Consider the following 13,580-nt stretch of genomic DNA (forward strand, 5'->3'; position numbering starts at 1 on the left):
CAAGGTATTTCACTGAGTGCCCCATAAAGGGTTAAAGGAACGTTAGAGTTGAGGGTAGATGAATCGAGCGAAACTGGAGTGCAGCTTCTAGGAGGACAAAGAATGGCCCATTCCAGGTTCAGACTTAAATTCAATTGAATACCTGTAGCAAGGACCTAAAACTTATTGAAATAGACGATCTTGAGTTATTTTACAAAAAAGATTAAGCAAAAAATTTCTTCTGGAATGAGAAAAATTTAGTGACATAAAAAGTTGCAGCTGCTAATTGCAGCAAACGTTGGATCTACAAACCTTTAACTCAAATGGGATTAATATAAATATATTTCTCTCCTCTCAGACCTTTATCTACGTAAGAGGATTAGGGCCACTGAAAAAAAAAAAAGTTAACTGATTTTTTTATTTTTTTTTCAGTTTAGTATGGGAAAAAATCAGAATTCTGACTTTAATCTCAGAATTCTGACTTTTTTCTCAGAATTCTGACTTTTTTCTCAGAGTTCTGACTTTAATCTCAGAAATCTCACTTTTTTCTCAGAATTCTGACTTTTTTCTCAGAATTCTGAGATTAAAGTCAAAATTCTGACTTTTTTCTCAGAATTCTGACTTTTTTATTGTCAGAATTCAGTCAGAATTCAGAGATTAAAGTCAGAATTATGACTTTAATCTCAGAATTCTGAGAAAAAAGTCAGAATTCTGACATTAAAGTCAGAATTATGACATTAAAGTCAGAATTATGACTTTTTCCCCATACTATACTGAAATAAAATAAAAAAAATCAGTTAACTTTTTTTTTTTTCAGTGGCCCTAATCTTCTTCCGTATTTATCTCTGCAGGATTTAGAGAATCAATTTAATCATCTTTCACTTTGCAATACTACCTTGCATTGCGTGAAATCACAGTGAAATACACTGAAGACTGTGGTCGTTAAATGATAAAGTGTTTCAACTGTATAAACACTTAGAAGACGCCAACAACCGCTACTTCAAAAAGGGGAACGTGTGTCAATGAACAAAACTGGCCTGAGGTTTTTCATCTTACAATCCTAAATAGCGCAGATCTTCTCAACATGTTTGTCACCAATCACTTTAAATGCACTACTTTGATTATGCAGAGAGGGGAAACTACGCAGAGCAGGTTGTTGATCACAGAGTAAAATTCCCTTCTGTTGGGGTGTCCTTAAAGTTATCCAGCTAGGATAGAGTAGCATGGGTGATATGAAAACTAGCATAAGTGGAATAAATCAGTAAATAAGTTTCCCAACTTTGCAGAACTAATTAACCCTTTAAAACCAATCGTATCATATTTGATACATGAGTTTTTGAGGACTTTGCATCATCAGTGTGATCTTAAAAACCCTGACTTACACAATCAGACACATGTAATGAACAGAAAACGTATATAATATTCTACAGAAATGCCTAATGTATCAAAATTGATGTAAATAAATGATCTAATTTAACTTATACAATATATATATATATATTTTTTTCCTTTCATTTTCAATGACAACTCTAAATAAAAAATAGAATTTTCTTTCAATTATTTCATGGTCCAGACTTTTAAGGGTTCATAAAACAGACAAAATAATTTAGAAGGCTGTTAATAAAAAAAAGTGTCCTGTTGTGTTTCCTTAGGTGGACTATAAAGCTGATGAATGGCTCATGAAGAACATGGATCCTCTAAATGATAACGTGGCCACACTGCTTCACCAGTCCACAGACAAATTTGTGTCCGAGCTCTGGAAAGATGGTAGGTCTCTGATCGCCTACAGTTCAGTAAGACTTGTTAGCCTCAGACCCTTCCTTTCACTGTTGCTACAGTGGTTATTGTTCTATCATACGGTTAGACTAAAGGCTGATTTATACTCAGAAACCAGGTCGTCTGCAAGTGTCGCAGTGAATGCAAATGTGCCCTCGCCCCTGCTGCAGACACTCTGGTGCACCTCTCTAAGATTGTAGGTGACCGCAGACAGTGCCGCATACAGAAGGCCTCTAATTGGTCAAATCTACATCCGCTCTACACTATGCGTATTTCCTGTTCCTTGTTTGAAAACGACTTATGAAGATGGAGCAGCTAGAAGAGCGAGGAACGCAAGAACGCTGGGACCCTTTTTCCACCTGGATCCCCGCTGGTTTTCTTTTCGCCCTCATGTCCCTCTGTTTCCCCCACTTCCTCACCACCTTGGCCGTATCTAGACCCACAGCTAGTTCCTGATTGTCCCTCTTGCTTTGTGGCGTGGAACTACATATCGCAGACCACGATTCAATATTGGGAATAAATCAAAAATATCTGCGACATGCACACTGCGACACGCTGCTGTAGGGAGGATAACCAGCCCTCTATTTTATTTGCAGAGGACGAGCTTCAATAGAAAGCTAATTGCTTCTCTTTTTCTTAAATAACTATAATTTAGATTTAGACTCATGCAAACAACTGTAACTAGAGCCAGTGCTGACATTTACTCCTCAGACCTCTTTCTAACATCTTCTTAATGCACTAATAATTTGTTCCTGAGGGAGTCTGGATGTTTGTGTATGCATGCCTACTTTCTTTCTCTCTCTCTCTGTCTCACGCCTGTCTTCTCTCTCTGTTGCTGTAGACATTCAGACGTTTCAGAGAGCCTCTTTCTATGACAATGTGTCTGGGCTTCCTGAAGCTCCAGGTGAACGTTAGTAACATGCTTTGTGTACTTTTTACTGTCTTTCATCGCTAGCACTGCAGGGCTCATTGGTTCCTTCTTCCCTGCCATCAGTGCTCTGTGAAATCATCAAAACACATTCCTATGGCTTTGCATGGCTGTGCTCTTATTTGGCATAAAGCTTTAGGTACTAAAATGTTCCTCCTGCTCTTAATGGTTGTAGCTTACTATAATTATTATGACAAACAGTGTGGTTAAAGCTCTGTGCATGGTCCTTGTTGGGTCTTGGTGAGGTCTTTTAAATGATTTATAACATGAATTAAGGTTCCTATATTGTTAAATTAATCCTGGTTGGTTCAAGAGTGAACATGGTGGGAAGCGTTGGCACTCTACCCGTTCTGTGAGTCCCACACAATCCCTGTCTTTTCAAGCTTACACCCTCCTGACGCCTACATTGGCTGGCAGACCTGCAAAAGCTGTTATTCTTGGTGATGTAGCTGCAATGCCTATCTCATTTTGAATTAACCTGAACGGATCTCGACCTGTTTGCTGCTAAGTACAATCCACACTGGCATCTAATCATGTGCCACTGGCACCACTAGAGGTTTGAGCAGAGGAGGACATGACTTTAAATTCTGCCCAGGTTTGGCTATGCTGGTTGCTGGGAAACCTGCAAGAAAATGAGATTTTAAGGTTTGGAGGTCAAGTGCAATATCCATGTCGGGCTGTCAGAATTCAAAACCTCATTTATTTCTGAGAACTGAGGGGGTAGGAGTGATGTTTGCGTTTGCTTCTCTTTGAGTATCTGATTTAGGACCTTTTTTCAGATTTCACCAGCAAAGTGAGGGCCATTTTTAACAAAGAGAGCTCATTTCGCTGGTCCTCACTATGTTCTTTTGCTAACAGTTAGGTTTATGGTTAAAGTTAGTTTAGGCCAAGGTTAGGGTGAAATATGCACTGATAATGGTTAGGTTTATCCTCAGTGTTATGGCATAGAAAGGTTTGAAAATAACTAAAAATTAATGGATTTCAACACATGGTTGTTGTGATAAAAGGCAAGATGAACATTTATTTTAAGGTGACTTGGCAGGGCAGCCGGCTTGTCAAAATGTTTAATTCTGAAATATTTAAGACAAGCTTTGCAGGTTGTGGAAAAATTCACGATGGTTTATTTGTAGAAACCAAGACTCAGTATATCACGTACAGTACATTAAGTTTTGGCTGATTTTTCAGATTTAAAGTACCTTTTAGAAAATTACAACCTTTAAGCAGGTGGTAAACATATTTTTCACGCTAAATATATATATATATATATATATATATATATATATATATACGGTATATATATATATTGTCTTTGAAAATTTTTTTTTTCCAATGGCTTTAAGTAGAAAATAATTATAAAAAACAAAAATAAAGGCTTAAAACATCGAGCTCTGTGTAATTAATCTAATCTTATCTAATCTAAACTATTAAACTAATCTTAATATTGTGATTCGATTTTCAATTGATTTATTGAACTAAATTATATTTTCAGTAATACAATAAGTAATTTAATAACTGTAAATATCTTCGTGCACATGGGTTTGGCGAGCTGGTGGTAGCGTTGTGATATAGTTTGATCTTTAGGGATGCATCTGCAAGGCTGGGGCTAAGATCTGATGCTATCATGAAAATAATCTTAACATGCAAATAACTGTAGACACTATGTAGACACTTTACATGGTGCTGATATGTAGACCATGGTGAAGGAGCAGAAAATACTCAGTAAAAGCTAATTTAATGTCCACTGAAAGCAAAGCAACACTATAATTTGCTTCTAACTGACAGGTTCTGCTTCAAAGTGTCCAATAGGTAAATATCAGGAAATAAAAGCTTTGTCGAATCATTGTTGAAACCCTTGTTGAGTGTCAGAGTCATCACATGGAATGCATTTAAATCATAAAAGAGTTAGAGTTGGATCATTGGATGGTTTTTCTTTCAGAGCCTCATCAGAGCCTTTCCCCCTAAACTTACTGGATCAAAGGATGATTTCAGTTTTTAAAATATTGTTTCTGTCACTGATTGGACCAAAAAGGTTTGGAAACTTCTGCAGGCCAGATATCTGATCCAACTTTAGAACCAGATTTATTATTTTTTCCAAAATCTGCGTTTCACCAGAGATTTAAGACATTAAGACGCAGAGTGGGGCATTTTAACTAAAAGCAGGAATATTCCAGGAATGTTTTCCAGCAGTTAAATCATTCCTCAGCCGTTTGGTCATTCTTGATCCTACATAGACGTATTGATTAAATTTACTGAAATAATTGTTTTAATGCACCATATTGTTACTATAAAGCCCTTTTTCTTTTCTTTAAATTCATGACAAAGAATCATCTTACAATAGTTAAATATGAATAAGAAATCAATGCATTTAACAATAAAAATAATAAAGCAAACTAACAAAACTATCCTGAGGTAATCATAAAGAAGTAAACAATACTAGCTGATTATTTTGTTTTTATTTCTAACTACCAACAGCGTCTGCTGCTTCATCATCACCACATACAAGCAGGTACACATCTCTTCCCCTCCCAGGTGACTGATGACATGAACCGAGCTGACTGGCTGAGTATGTCAGCCTGTTCACTTCATGCTGAACTGTTTTGTTTTTTTATTGTTCTGCCCTCATTTATTATTTTATGCTTTTCTTTAACACACATGTTATATTTAGCAGTTGTGCTTGGAGAGTTTAAATACACTTATATAGATACATTAATTTAATACAATTTCTATGTGTTTTATATTGAAATCATTCAGAGAAACTTTCTTTACATGCATTTTCATAAATGTTATCTTTTCTTTATGGTTTCTTTATGGTATGGGGGGTGTTCTCTGCTGTGCATCTCAGTCTTTTTTTTTGCAGCATTTCATTGATAATGTTTCATTTGTTGTCTGTTAAAATAAATGAAATGGTGGATCTTAAAGCAGCAAAACAGCATCAGAAAAAAAAAACCCATGCCTATTAATCACTCATTTAGTTAGCTTTTGTTTTTTTCTGTTATTTTTTTCCTCTTCAGTTGACCGGATCGTGGGTCTGGACCAGGTGGCAGGCATGAACGAGACGGCATTTGGAGCTGCCTACAAGACCAAGAAAGGCATGTTCCGCACCGTTGGACAGCTGTACAAAGAGCAGCTGTCCAAACTGATGGCAACGCTCAGGAACACAAACCCCAACTTTGTGCGCTGCATCATCCCCAACCATGAAAAAAGAGTGAGTCAACACTTCAAGTTCCTGAGAGCTGATTCACAGCACCTGTTGACCAGACGCTGCTATTCCCTCAAACAGATACAGTATATTTAATCTGTGCTGCACTGCAGGTGATCACTAAACTTATACATTTATAGCATATTTCTAGATTAATGACAAAAAAATGCTGTCTGATATGTTAAGCTGAACACAGTTCTGATTTTGTGATAAATTTAATATAAACTTGAATCGCAGAGTTAGCTGTTTAAAGTTTGGATGTTATTTTATATTTTATATATATTTTAACCTTCTATGATTTCCACTTTGAACCATTATACTATAAAATCAGTTGCACCCAAAAGTTTAGCCAAAATAGTCAATGATGTCCAGTTTAAAATACTATTTTTTCTCTTCAATTAGAATTTAAAAAACTTTTTTTTCCAGCTTTACATCAACAGTAAATTAAGTTTGCAGTATTTGACCTAAACCAGCAGAACTCTGATTTCTACAGAAAAGGGATCAAACATTGTTTTGTAGGTTTGCCTGTTTTAAAAGCAAAGCAATAAAGCACATAAAACACAAAAGTTTTTAGGTTGACCATACTTTTCTGATTTTGTTGTGTTTGTATTGTAACAGGATATGAATAAGACTGAATCCTCTATATTACCAAGTTAATTAATAGTGATTTTGATGTTTATCTTCCTTTTAATATTTAATTGAATTAAACTGAAAGGAAAATGTTGTACTGTTCTATTTTAATTGTAACATCTTTTTTTAAAGGTCTCATGTCGGTATAAAACATTGCACCCCAACATTTAATGTACATATATTTGCCATCATATAAATACACTGAAAAGAATAATGCAACCAATTATGCATTTACATTATCATATTTAGTTACTTAAACACAGTTGTTTTATGTCCTACCATGCTAACGTGAAACAATTATGTTAAAGTAAATAAATATGATTAAGTAAAAGCGAAAAATGGTTGCATTATTTTTTTAAGTGTATATTTATTAAAGGGTTTGGCTGGTAAACTAAATTTAATCTCGTCTTGAATTCTAGTAAATGGCCTCACAAAATTATCCTGAGGGCTCCAAATGGCCCCTTTAGACATGCCTGCTGTAAATAGTGTAAAATCATTGCTGTTTTTATAAAATTTTTTTTTAATTCCTGTTAATTTGTCGGGATAATTTTACTATATATTTTTTTTATAATGTTTTTTTTTTGTCTTTCCTTCCCAGGCTGGTAAATTGGACCCCCACCTGGTTCTGGACCAGTTGAGATGTAATGGTGTGTTGGAGGGGATCCGTATCTGCAGACAGGGATTCCCCAATCGCATCGTTTTCCAGGAGTTCAGACAGAGGTCACATTTTAGCCCTCATTTGGTTTTTACATTAAGCATTTTCTTAAATTAGATCCAAAATGTCAGCTTCTAAGTACTGCTTTTTAATGATTGATATCGGTTTCCCTCACCAATCATTTCAGTGTATAAATTCAGTGGTTAAACTCTGTTTGTCTACTATCTCACCAACATTGTTAGACGGTGTGGTTAAAATGCTAACAACTTGCAGACTGCTTCTTAGGCTGAAGCAGAATCTTTTATTTCCTAATAATCTAAGTTTTTTAACTAATTAGTTTTGAGAATAAGGGAAAGAGATAATTAAGATAAAAATCCCCACGTTTAAATGAAAATCAAATGATGAAGTATAATTTACATATGTCTAAAAATCTTACCTTGTTTCCTCTGCAAATGGTTCACAAATCTTATTCTTTTGGGTCCATTGATCAGGTCAGGCTGTTTAAAGCAAGTGTGAACGCTTAGACTTTGCCTTTACCTAATATTTTCAAATCACATTTAAGCCAAATTTATATGCTGTCCTGATCTATTGGAATGGGACTCCAGTAGAACAACATAGGCGGATTAGGTGCTACGTTAGACGCCACTTTCCGTTGACATTGGACTCCAACAGGAAACGATAGCAAAATAGATAGAAGCTAGAATGGTACAGACGACAGACAAGACGTTCAGCCTCATTAATAAACAGAGGTAACTTTTTATTCAGGCCTAATTGATTAGCTCATCATCATCAAATGGAAACGGGACGTAATTTTTATAGTAAAATTGGTATACCACCCTTAAAACACAGGTCTTAAAATGGTAAATGGCCTATACTTATATACCATAGCTCTTTTTCAAGTCAGGAGACTTGACCAAAGCGCTTTACACTACATTCAGTCATTCACGCACACACTGATGGTGGCAAACTACATTGTAGCCACAGCTGCCGTGGGGCTCATTGTCAGAAGCGAAGCTACCGTACACTGATTCCCCATCAGTAGACAATGTGGGTGAAGCGTCATGCCCAAGGACACAACGACGCTGGAATCTGGAAGCTTGAACAGTCCTTTGATTTCAGGGCAAACTCCTACATCAGATGCTACTGTCGTCTCGACGACAGATACTATCAAGGTTAGGGAGCATGTGATAGTCTGCTCCTGCTGCAATCTGATATACTGAATCGCATCAAGTGATGATAAATGATAAAGTTCAGAATAAATTCAGTTTCTGTAAAGTTGATAACATCCCTGTCCCATCATTGCTGACTGCGTCAACACATCCAAAGAGATTGAGCTGAAAGGAATCAGATCTCCCTAAAATGCCCCAATAAAGTCTCCCTCCCCTTTAATTGATGTGTTTCCCGCAGGGCACCTGCTGATGATAAATGGTTTCTGTTATGCACCTAAAACATAGTGCATCTTATAGGTCATCTTATAGTTGTTACACGTATGCAGGTCAGTTCAGAGCAGTGAACAGTTCACTCTGACTCAGATCAAGGCAACATTTAAAGCAGCGTGTGGGAAGAGCAACAAGCAAAAGATAACCTGATTCTTGAAAAAAGTGGATTTGAGCATTAGACATGCAGTGGGAAAGTAATTTAAATTCTTTTTTGTTTTAGATTTAAAAAAAATAAATTGTAAGTATATCCACTTCCATGCTATCTAGCCGAGCAGCACAGCAATAATTTAAAATGAACTTAATTACACTGATTTCTACTGTGTTGCATAAAAAAAGTTTAGTTATTTAAATAATCAGATTTTATTAATGTGATGTTGTAAAAGCAGGTTTATGCTGTTGCTGCTGATTTACATGAAAATATTTATTTTCATTTTACTTATCAAAAATAATTTTGATTATTATATTCCTGGATGTTTTATATATATTGGCTAATAGGTTTTCAAGACCTGCACTCATTTGATGTGGGACTTTCAGGCCTTTGCTTGTTTGGACAGATTTGAGATTTTATCATCATCATAAACTACATTTTGTGTCAGTGTAGATCTTCCTTGCTGATGAAACATATTTGAAACATGTTCTAGCTGTATGTGCCCAAATCTGATATGATTTTTAAAATATTTTAGTGTCTTGCAATTGCTATTGATATAAACACATCATTAACACACTCAGGATATCAGAAGTTTCTTTAATGTCCCTTTTTTTGTTGTGTAGATATTAGTCTGAGTCTGTTATGTGTAGTTTAGTTCTGACTATGTCTCCATCTGCATTCAGATATGAGATCCTGACTCCTAATGCCATTCCCAAGGGTTTCATGGATGGCAAGCAGGCCTGCGAGCGAATGGTACAGACCGATTTATAATTAAAATCATTTAGAATATTATTCTGACAGTTAGAATTCACTAAATGAAAGATATCATATTTAAAGTTAATAAAAGAACGTCCAATTATATTTAAAAAAAAATCCCTTTTCCCTCTTTGTTTTTTTTTTTTGCAGATTCAAGCACTTGAACTTGACGGCAACCTCTTCCGCATCGGCCAGAGCAAGATCTTCTTCAGAGCTGGAGTCCTGGCTCACTTAGAGGAAGAGAGGGACCTGAAGATCACAGACATCATTATTTACTTCCAGGCCGTCTGTAGAGGATATCTGGCGCGCAAGTAAGGGCAAAAAGGGGCAATGCGAACCATGTAGCCTAACTAGATCTTATTTTTTCCACTGTTTCACTCACTGTACATCATCTTTGTCTCTGAATGTGATGCTTCAGAGCCTTTGCTAAGAAGCAGCAGCAGCTCAGTGCCCTAAAAGTCCTCCAGAGAAACTGCGCTGCTTACTTGAAGCTGCGTCACTGGCAGTGGTGGCGACTCTTCACCAAGGTGTGTGCTTCTCTCATGGTGCCTTGTTCTCTGATTTGATTATTTTCCAGCTGGACGATGTTGCATTTTGTTCTAATAAGTATTTTACTCTGTGAACTGCAGGTGAAGCCCCTGCTGCAGGTGACCAGGCAGGAGGAGGAGATGCAGGCTAAAGACGAGGAGCTGGTCAAAGTGAAGGAGAAGCAGATGAAGGTGGAAGGGGAGCTGGTGGAGATGGAGAGGAAGCATCAGCAGGTATTTACAGCTGCACCTTTCAGTGACATTTCCTAAATATATTTACCTCTTAACGTTTTTGACATTGCAGCCACAAACCTCAAAGCTTTTTGGAGGACTCTATTGGACAGATAATTGTTTTCTTTTGTATTAAAAATAATTTAAAAAAATTGAAAATCTATTGAAAGTCTAAAAAGTGTGGCATATGCCCCTCCCCCACCTATTTCTACATTTATAGCAAAGCAACTGAAGGTCAGTCAGATTGAATGCCACAGTCTGTAACTGGGTTTAGGTTTGAACTTCAGGAAATATTAAATATGGTAACTCATAATATCAGGGTGACTTTAATGAATTGTTGTAGATGCTGACGGCTGTAGGCAGGAAATATCAGTAACACTCAACACTATGGAACACAAAATGTGATCAACTACTAGTCAGCATCTAGGGAACTAATGGTTTGTTAACCAGTATTTACTGTTGAACATGCAGCCGAATCTTGTTATGGAACTACTGCTTAGTTTCCTGAGAAACACAGAGTAACTAAGCAGGAACTAACGTGTGGTTTACCTTTACTTTACGTCACACCAAAACATTAGATAATGTTCAGGTACTGACTGGGTAACAATTATTCTTTTGGTAACTACTTGATGTGATGCTTGACTCAGTCCATAACATAATGATTAGACAATAATTTGGTACTCAGTAAAGTATTTTATTATAATCTGTTACAGCACAGGTTTAGGATTTATTCATAACCAACACTGAGAATTTCTACTCCAATTATTCTTTAACAAACCAGCAGTCCCCTAAGAAGCACTGGTCAACTATCCTCTAGTTACTGATTCCTTCCTCTTTGTTTTCTGCTAACTACCCATCAGTTCCTGATTAGTTCATATTTATTTCCTTGGTAACTACCATTCAGTTCCTGATTAGATCCCATTTGTTTCCTTGGTAACTACCCATCAATTCCTGATTAGTTCCTATTTGTTTCCTTGCTAACTACCAATCAGTTCCTGATTAGTTCCCATTTGTTTCCTTGGTAACTACCCATCAGTTCCTATTTGTTTCCTTGGTAACTACCAATCAGTTCCTGATTAGTTCCCATTTGTTTCCTTGGTAACTACCCATCAGTTCCTGATTAGTTCCTATTAATTTCCTTGGTAACTACCCATCAGTTCCTGATTAGTTCCTATTTGTTACCTTGGTAACTGCCCATCAGTTCCTGATAAGTTCCCATTTGTTTTCTTTGGTAACTACCCATCAGTTCCTATTTGTTTCCTTGGTAACTACCCATCAGTTCCTGATTCGTTCCCATTTGTTTGCTTGGTAACTACCCATCAGTTCCTGATTCGTTCCCATTTGTTTGCTTGGTAACTACCCATCAGTTCCTGATTCGTTCCCATTTGTTTGCTTGGTAACTACCCATCAGTTCCTGATTCGTTCCCATTTGTTTCCTTGGTAACTACCCATCATTTCCTGATTAGTTCCTATTTGTTTCCTTTGTAAATACCCATTGGTTCCAAAATAGTCACTCTTTGGCTGTGTCTGAACACCCGCCCTAACCCTTAGATCTCTCAAGCACTATATACAGCGGGGACTATATAGTGGACTTTATAGAGAACTCAGTTAACTTAACTTTCGGACAGATGATCAATACTTTTTCTCCCCCCCTGAGCCATCTTTGTTTTTTGTCGCCGCTGTCAGGTATGGTGGCAGTGGAATAATCTGACTAAGAATCTCATAATGCTCTGCAAGGAGAGCTCTCGGGAAGCATTCCGAGATATATCTGCTCGTCTAGTGACCATGGAGGATCATCCTCATTAGTTCCTCATTGTTTCCTTGGTAACTACCCATTAGGGTACTCCGTACTCCATGTTTCCTAGGTAACTAAGCAGTTGGTCCATAATAAAGCTTAGTGGATGTTCCCCAGTAAATACCGGTTAACTACCCATTAGTTCCTTATTACTTTTCTTTAGTAATTAGTCAAATTTTGTTTACCTTCAGATCTTTGCTGATAATGTCTTCTATTATATTCTTTATTTTATAAATAACACTTCTTAGCAGATTTACTATTATAGCAGTGCAATTCTGAAATGTTCTAGCTTTATTTCTTTTGGCTGAAACAGGGAAATACATCAAATGACTCCATAGAGATTTTTTAGGGTGTTGCTGTATTTTATTTCAGGATTGCTCCTTACTTTTTTCAAACAATGTCTGACTAGATTTGCTGCTCTTGCTGACTTCATAACAATAGGTACGGTTGGCTCAGGATGATGGGAAGAGTTAGTTTTTCAATTTCCAAATTTAGCTTTGGTTCCGTTTGACCAGAACAACTTGCTTCATCCCTTACATGTTTCTGATAATCGACAGGCTGGATTGGTAAAGTACACCTCCTGTGGTGCGCTTATTTGACTAATTAGGTGTTATTGGAAGGACTGGATTTCATTAATAGGTACCAAATAAAAGGGGCTGAAGATATAAATGGATGCAACAGTTTTTAGATGATTATTTCTTAAACCTTATCAGAACCATTGAAATGATAAACTAAGGTAGGTGGTTGTGATGGAATAAACTGTTTTAAGTTCTTAGAGGCATGACTACCTTTACCGGTCTAGCTTTATATCATGATGATTACTTTCTGTGTAGTTACTGGAAGAGAAGAACATCCTTGCGGAGCAGCTGCAGGCAGAAACAGAGCTATTTGCAGAGGCAGAGGAGATGAGAGCTCGGCTGGCATCCAAAAAACAAGAACTGGAGGAGATCCTGCATGACCTGGAGTCCAGGCTGGAGGAGGAAGAGGAGAGGAGTCAAGGACTGCAGAATGAGAAGAAGAAGATGCAGTCCCACATCCAGGTGTGTGTCCAAGAGTATTGGATGTGGGAGGCTGGCTAAATAATGACAATTAAACCAAAAAGTCATTGATTATGAACATAAACAGTATTTGGTGTAATTTATGTTTTTAGGACCTGGAGGAACAGTTGGATGAAGAGGAGGGTGCAAGGCAGAAACTTCAGCTTGAGAAAGTAACTGCTGAAGCTAAGATGAAGAAGTATGAGGAGGATATTTTACTGTTGGAGGACCAGAACTCCAAATTCCTAAAGGTCAGAAAAAAGTAATGGTTTAAATATGTACGTAGACTTTTACTGCAAAGCTTTGTTTACATTAACATGTCCGCTTCATCAGGAGAAGAAGCTGCTTGAAGACAGAATCAACGAAATGACACTGATGTTAGCTGAAGAGGAGGAGAAAGCCAAAAATTTAGGGAAGATAAGAAACAAGCAGGAGATGATGATGGTTGACCTGGAGGGTAAATGACTCAGCTGGATCGCA

General features: G+C 37.0%; 1 protein-coding gene across 3 annotated transcripts in view; it reads left to right on the forward strand.

Moving 5' to 3' along the window:
* LOC119775713 (myosin-10) overlaps positions 1–13,580 on the forward strand; it is a 91,836-nt gene that overhangs the window by 62,737 nt on the left and 15,519 nt on the right. For all 3 annotated transcript variants that reach the window (XM_038273789.1, XM_038273788.1, XM_038273787.1), the window contains 10 exons: positions 1,632–1,746; positions 5,695–5,888; positions 7,111–7,232; positions 9,438–9,507; positions 9,661–9,821; positions 9,929–10,037; positions 10,140–10,271; positions 12,897–13,103; positions 13,214–13,351; positions 13,434–13,557. In XM_038273789.1, coding sequence (XP_038129717.1) covers positions 1,632–1,746; positions 5,695–5,888; positions 7,111–7,232; positions 9,438–9,507; positions 9,661–9,821; positions 9,929–10,037; positions 10,140–10,271; positions 12,897–13,103; positions 13,214–13,351; positions 13,434–13,557 — 1,372 coding nt within the window. The remainder of the gene's footprint in view (positions 1–1,631; positions 1,747–5,694; positions 5,889–7,110; positions 7,233–9,437; positions 9,508–9,660; positions 9,822–9,928; positions 10,038–10,139; positions 10,272–12,896; positions 13,104–13,213; positions 13,352–13,433; positions 13,558–13,580) is intronic.

The sequence above is a fragment of the Cyprinodon tularosa genome, unplaced genomic scaffold (genome assembly GCF_016077235.1).
Source record: "Cyprinodon tularosa strain WSP-4 unplaced genomic scaffold, ASM1607723v1 ctg89, whole genome shotgun sequence".
NCBI lineage: Eukaryota > Metazoa > Chordata > Actinopteri > Cyprinodontiformes > Cyprinodontidae > Cyprinodon > Cyprinodon tularosa.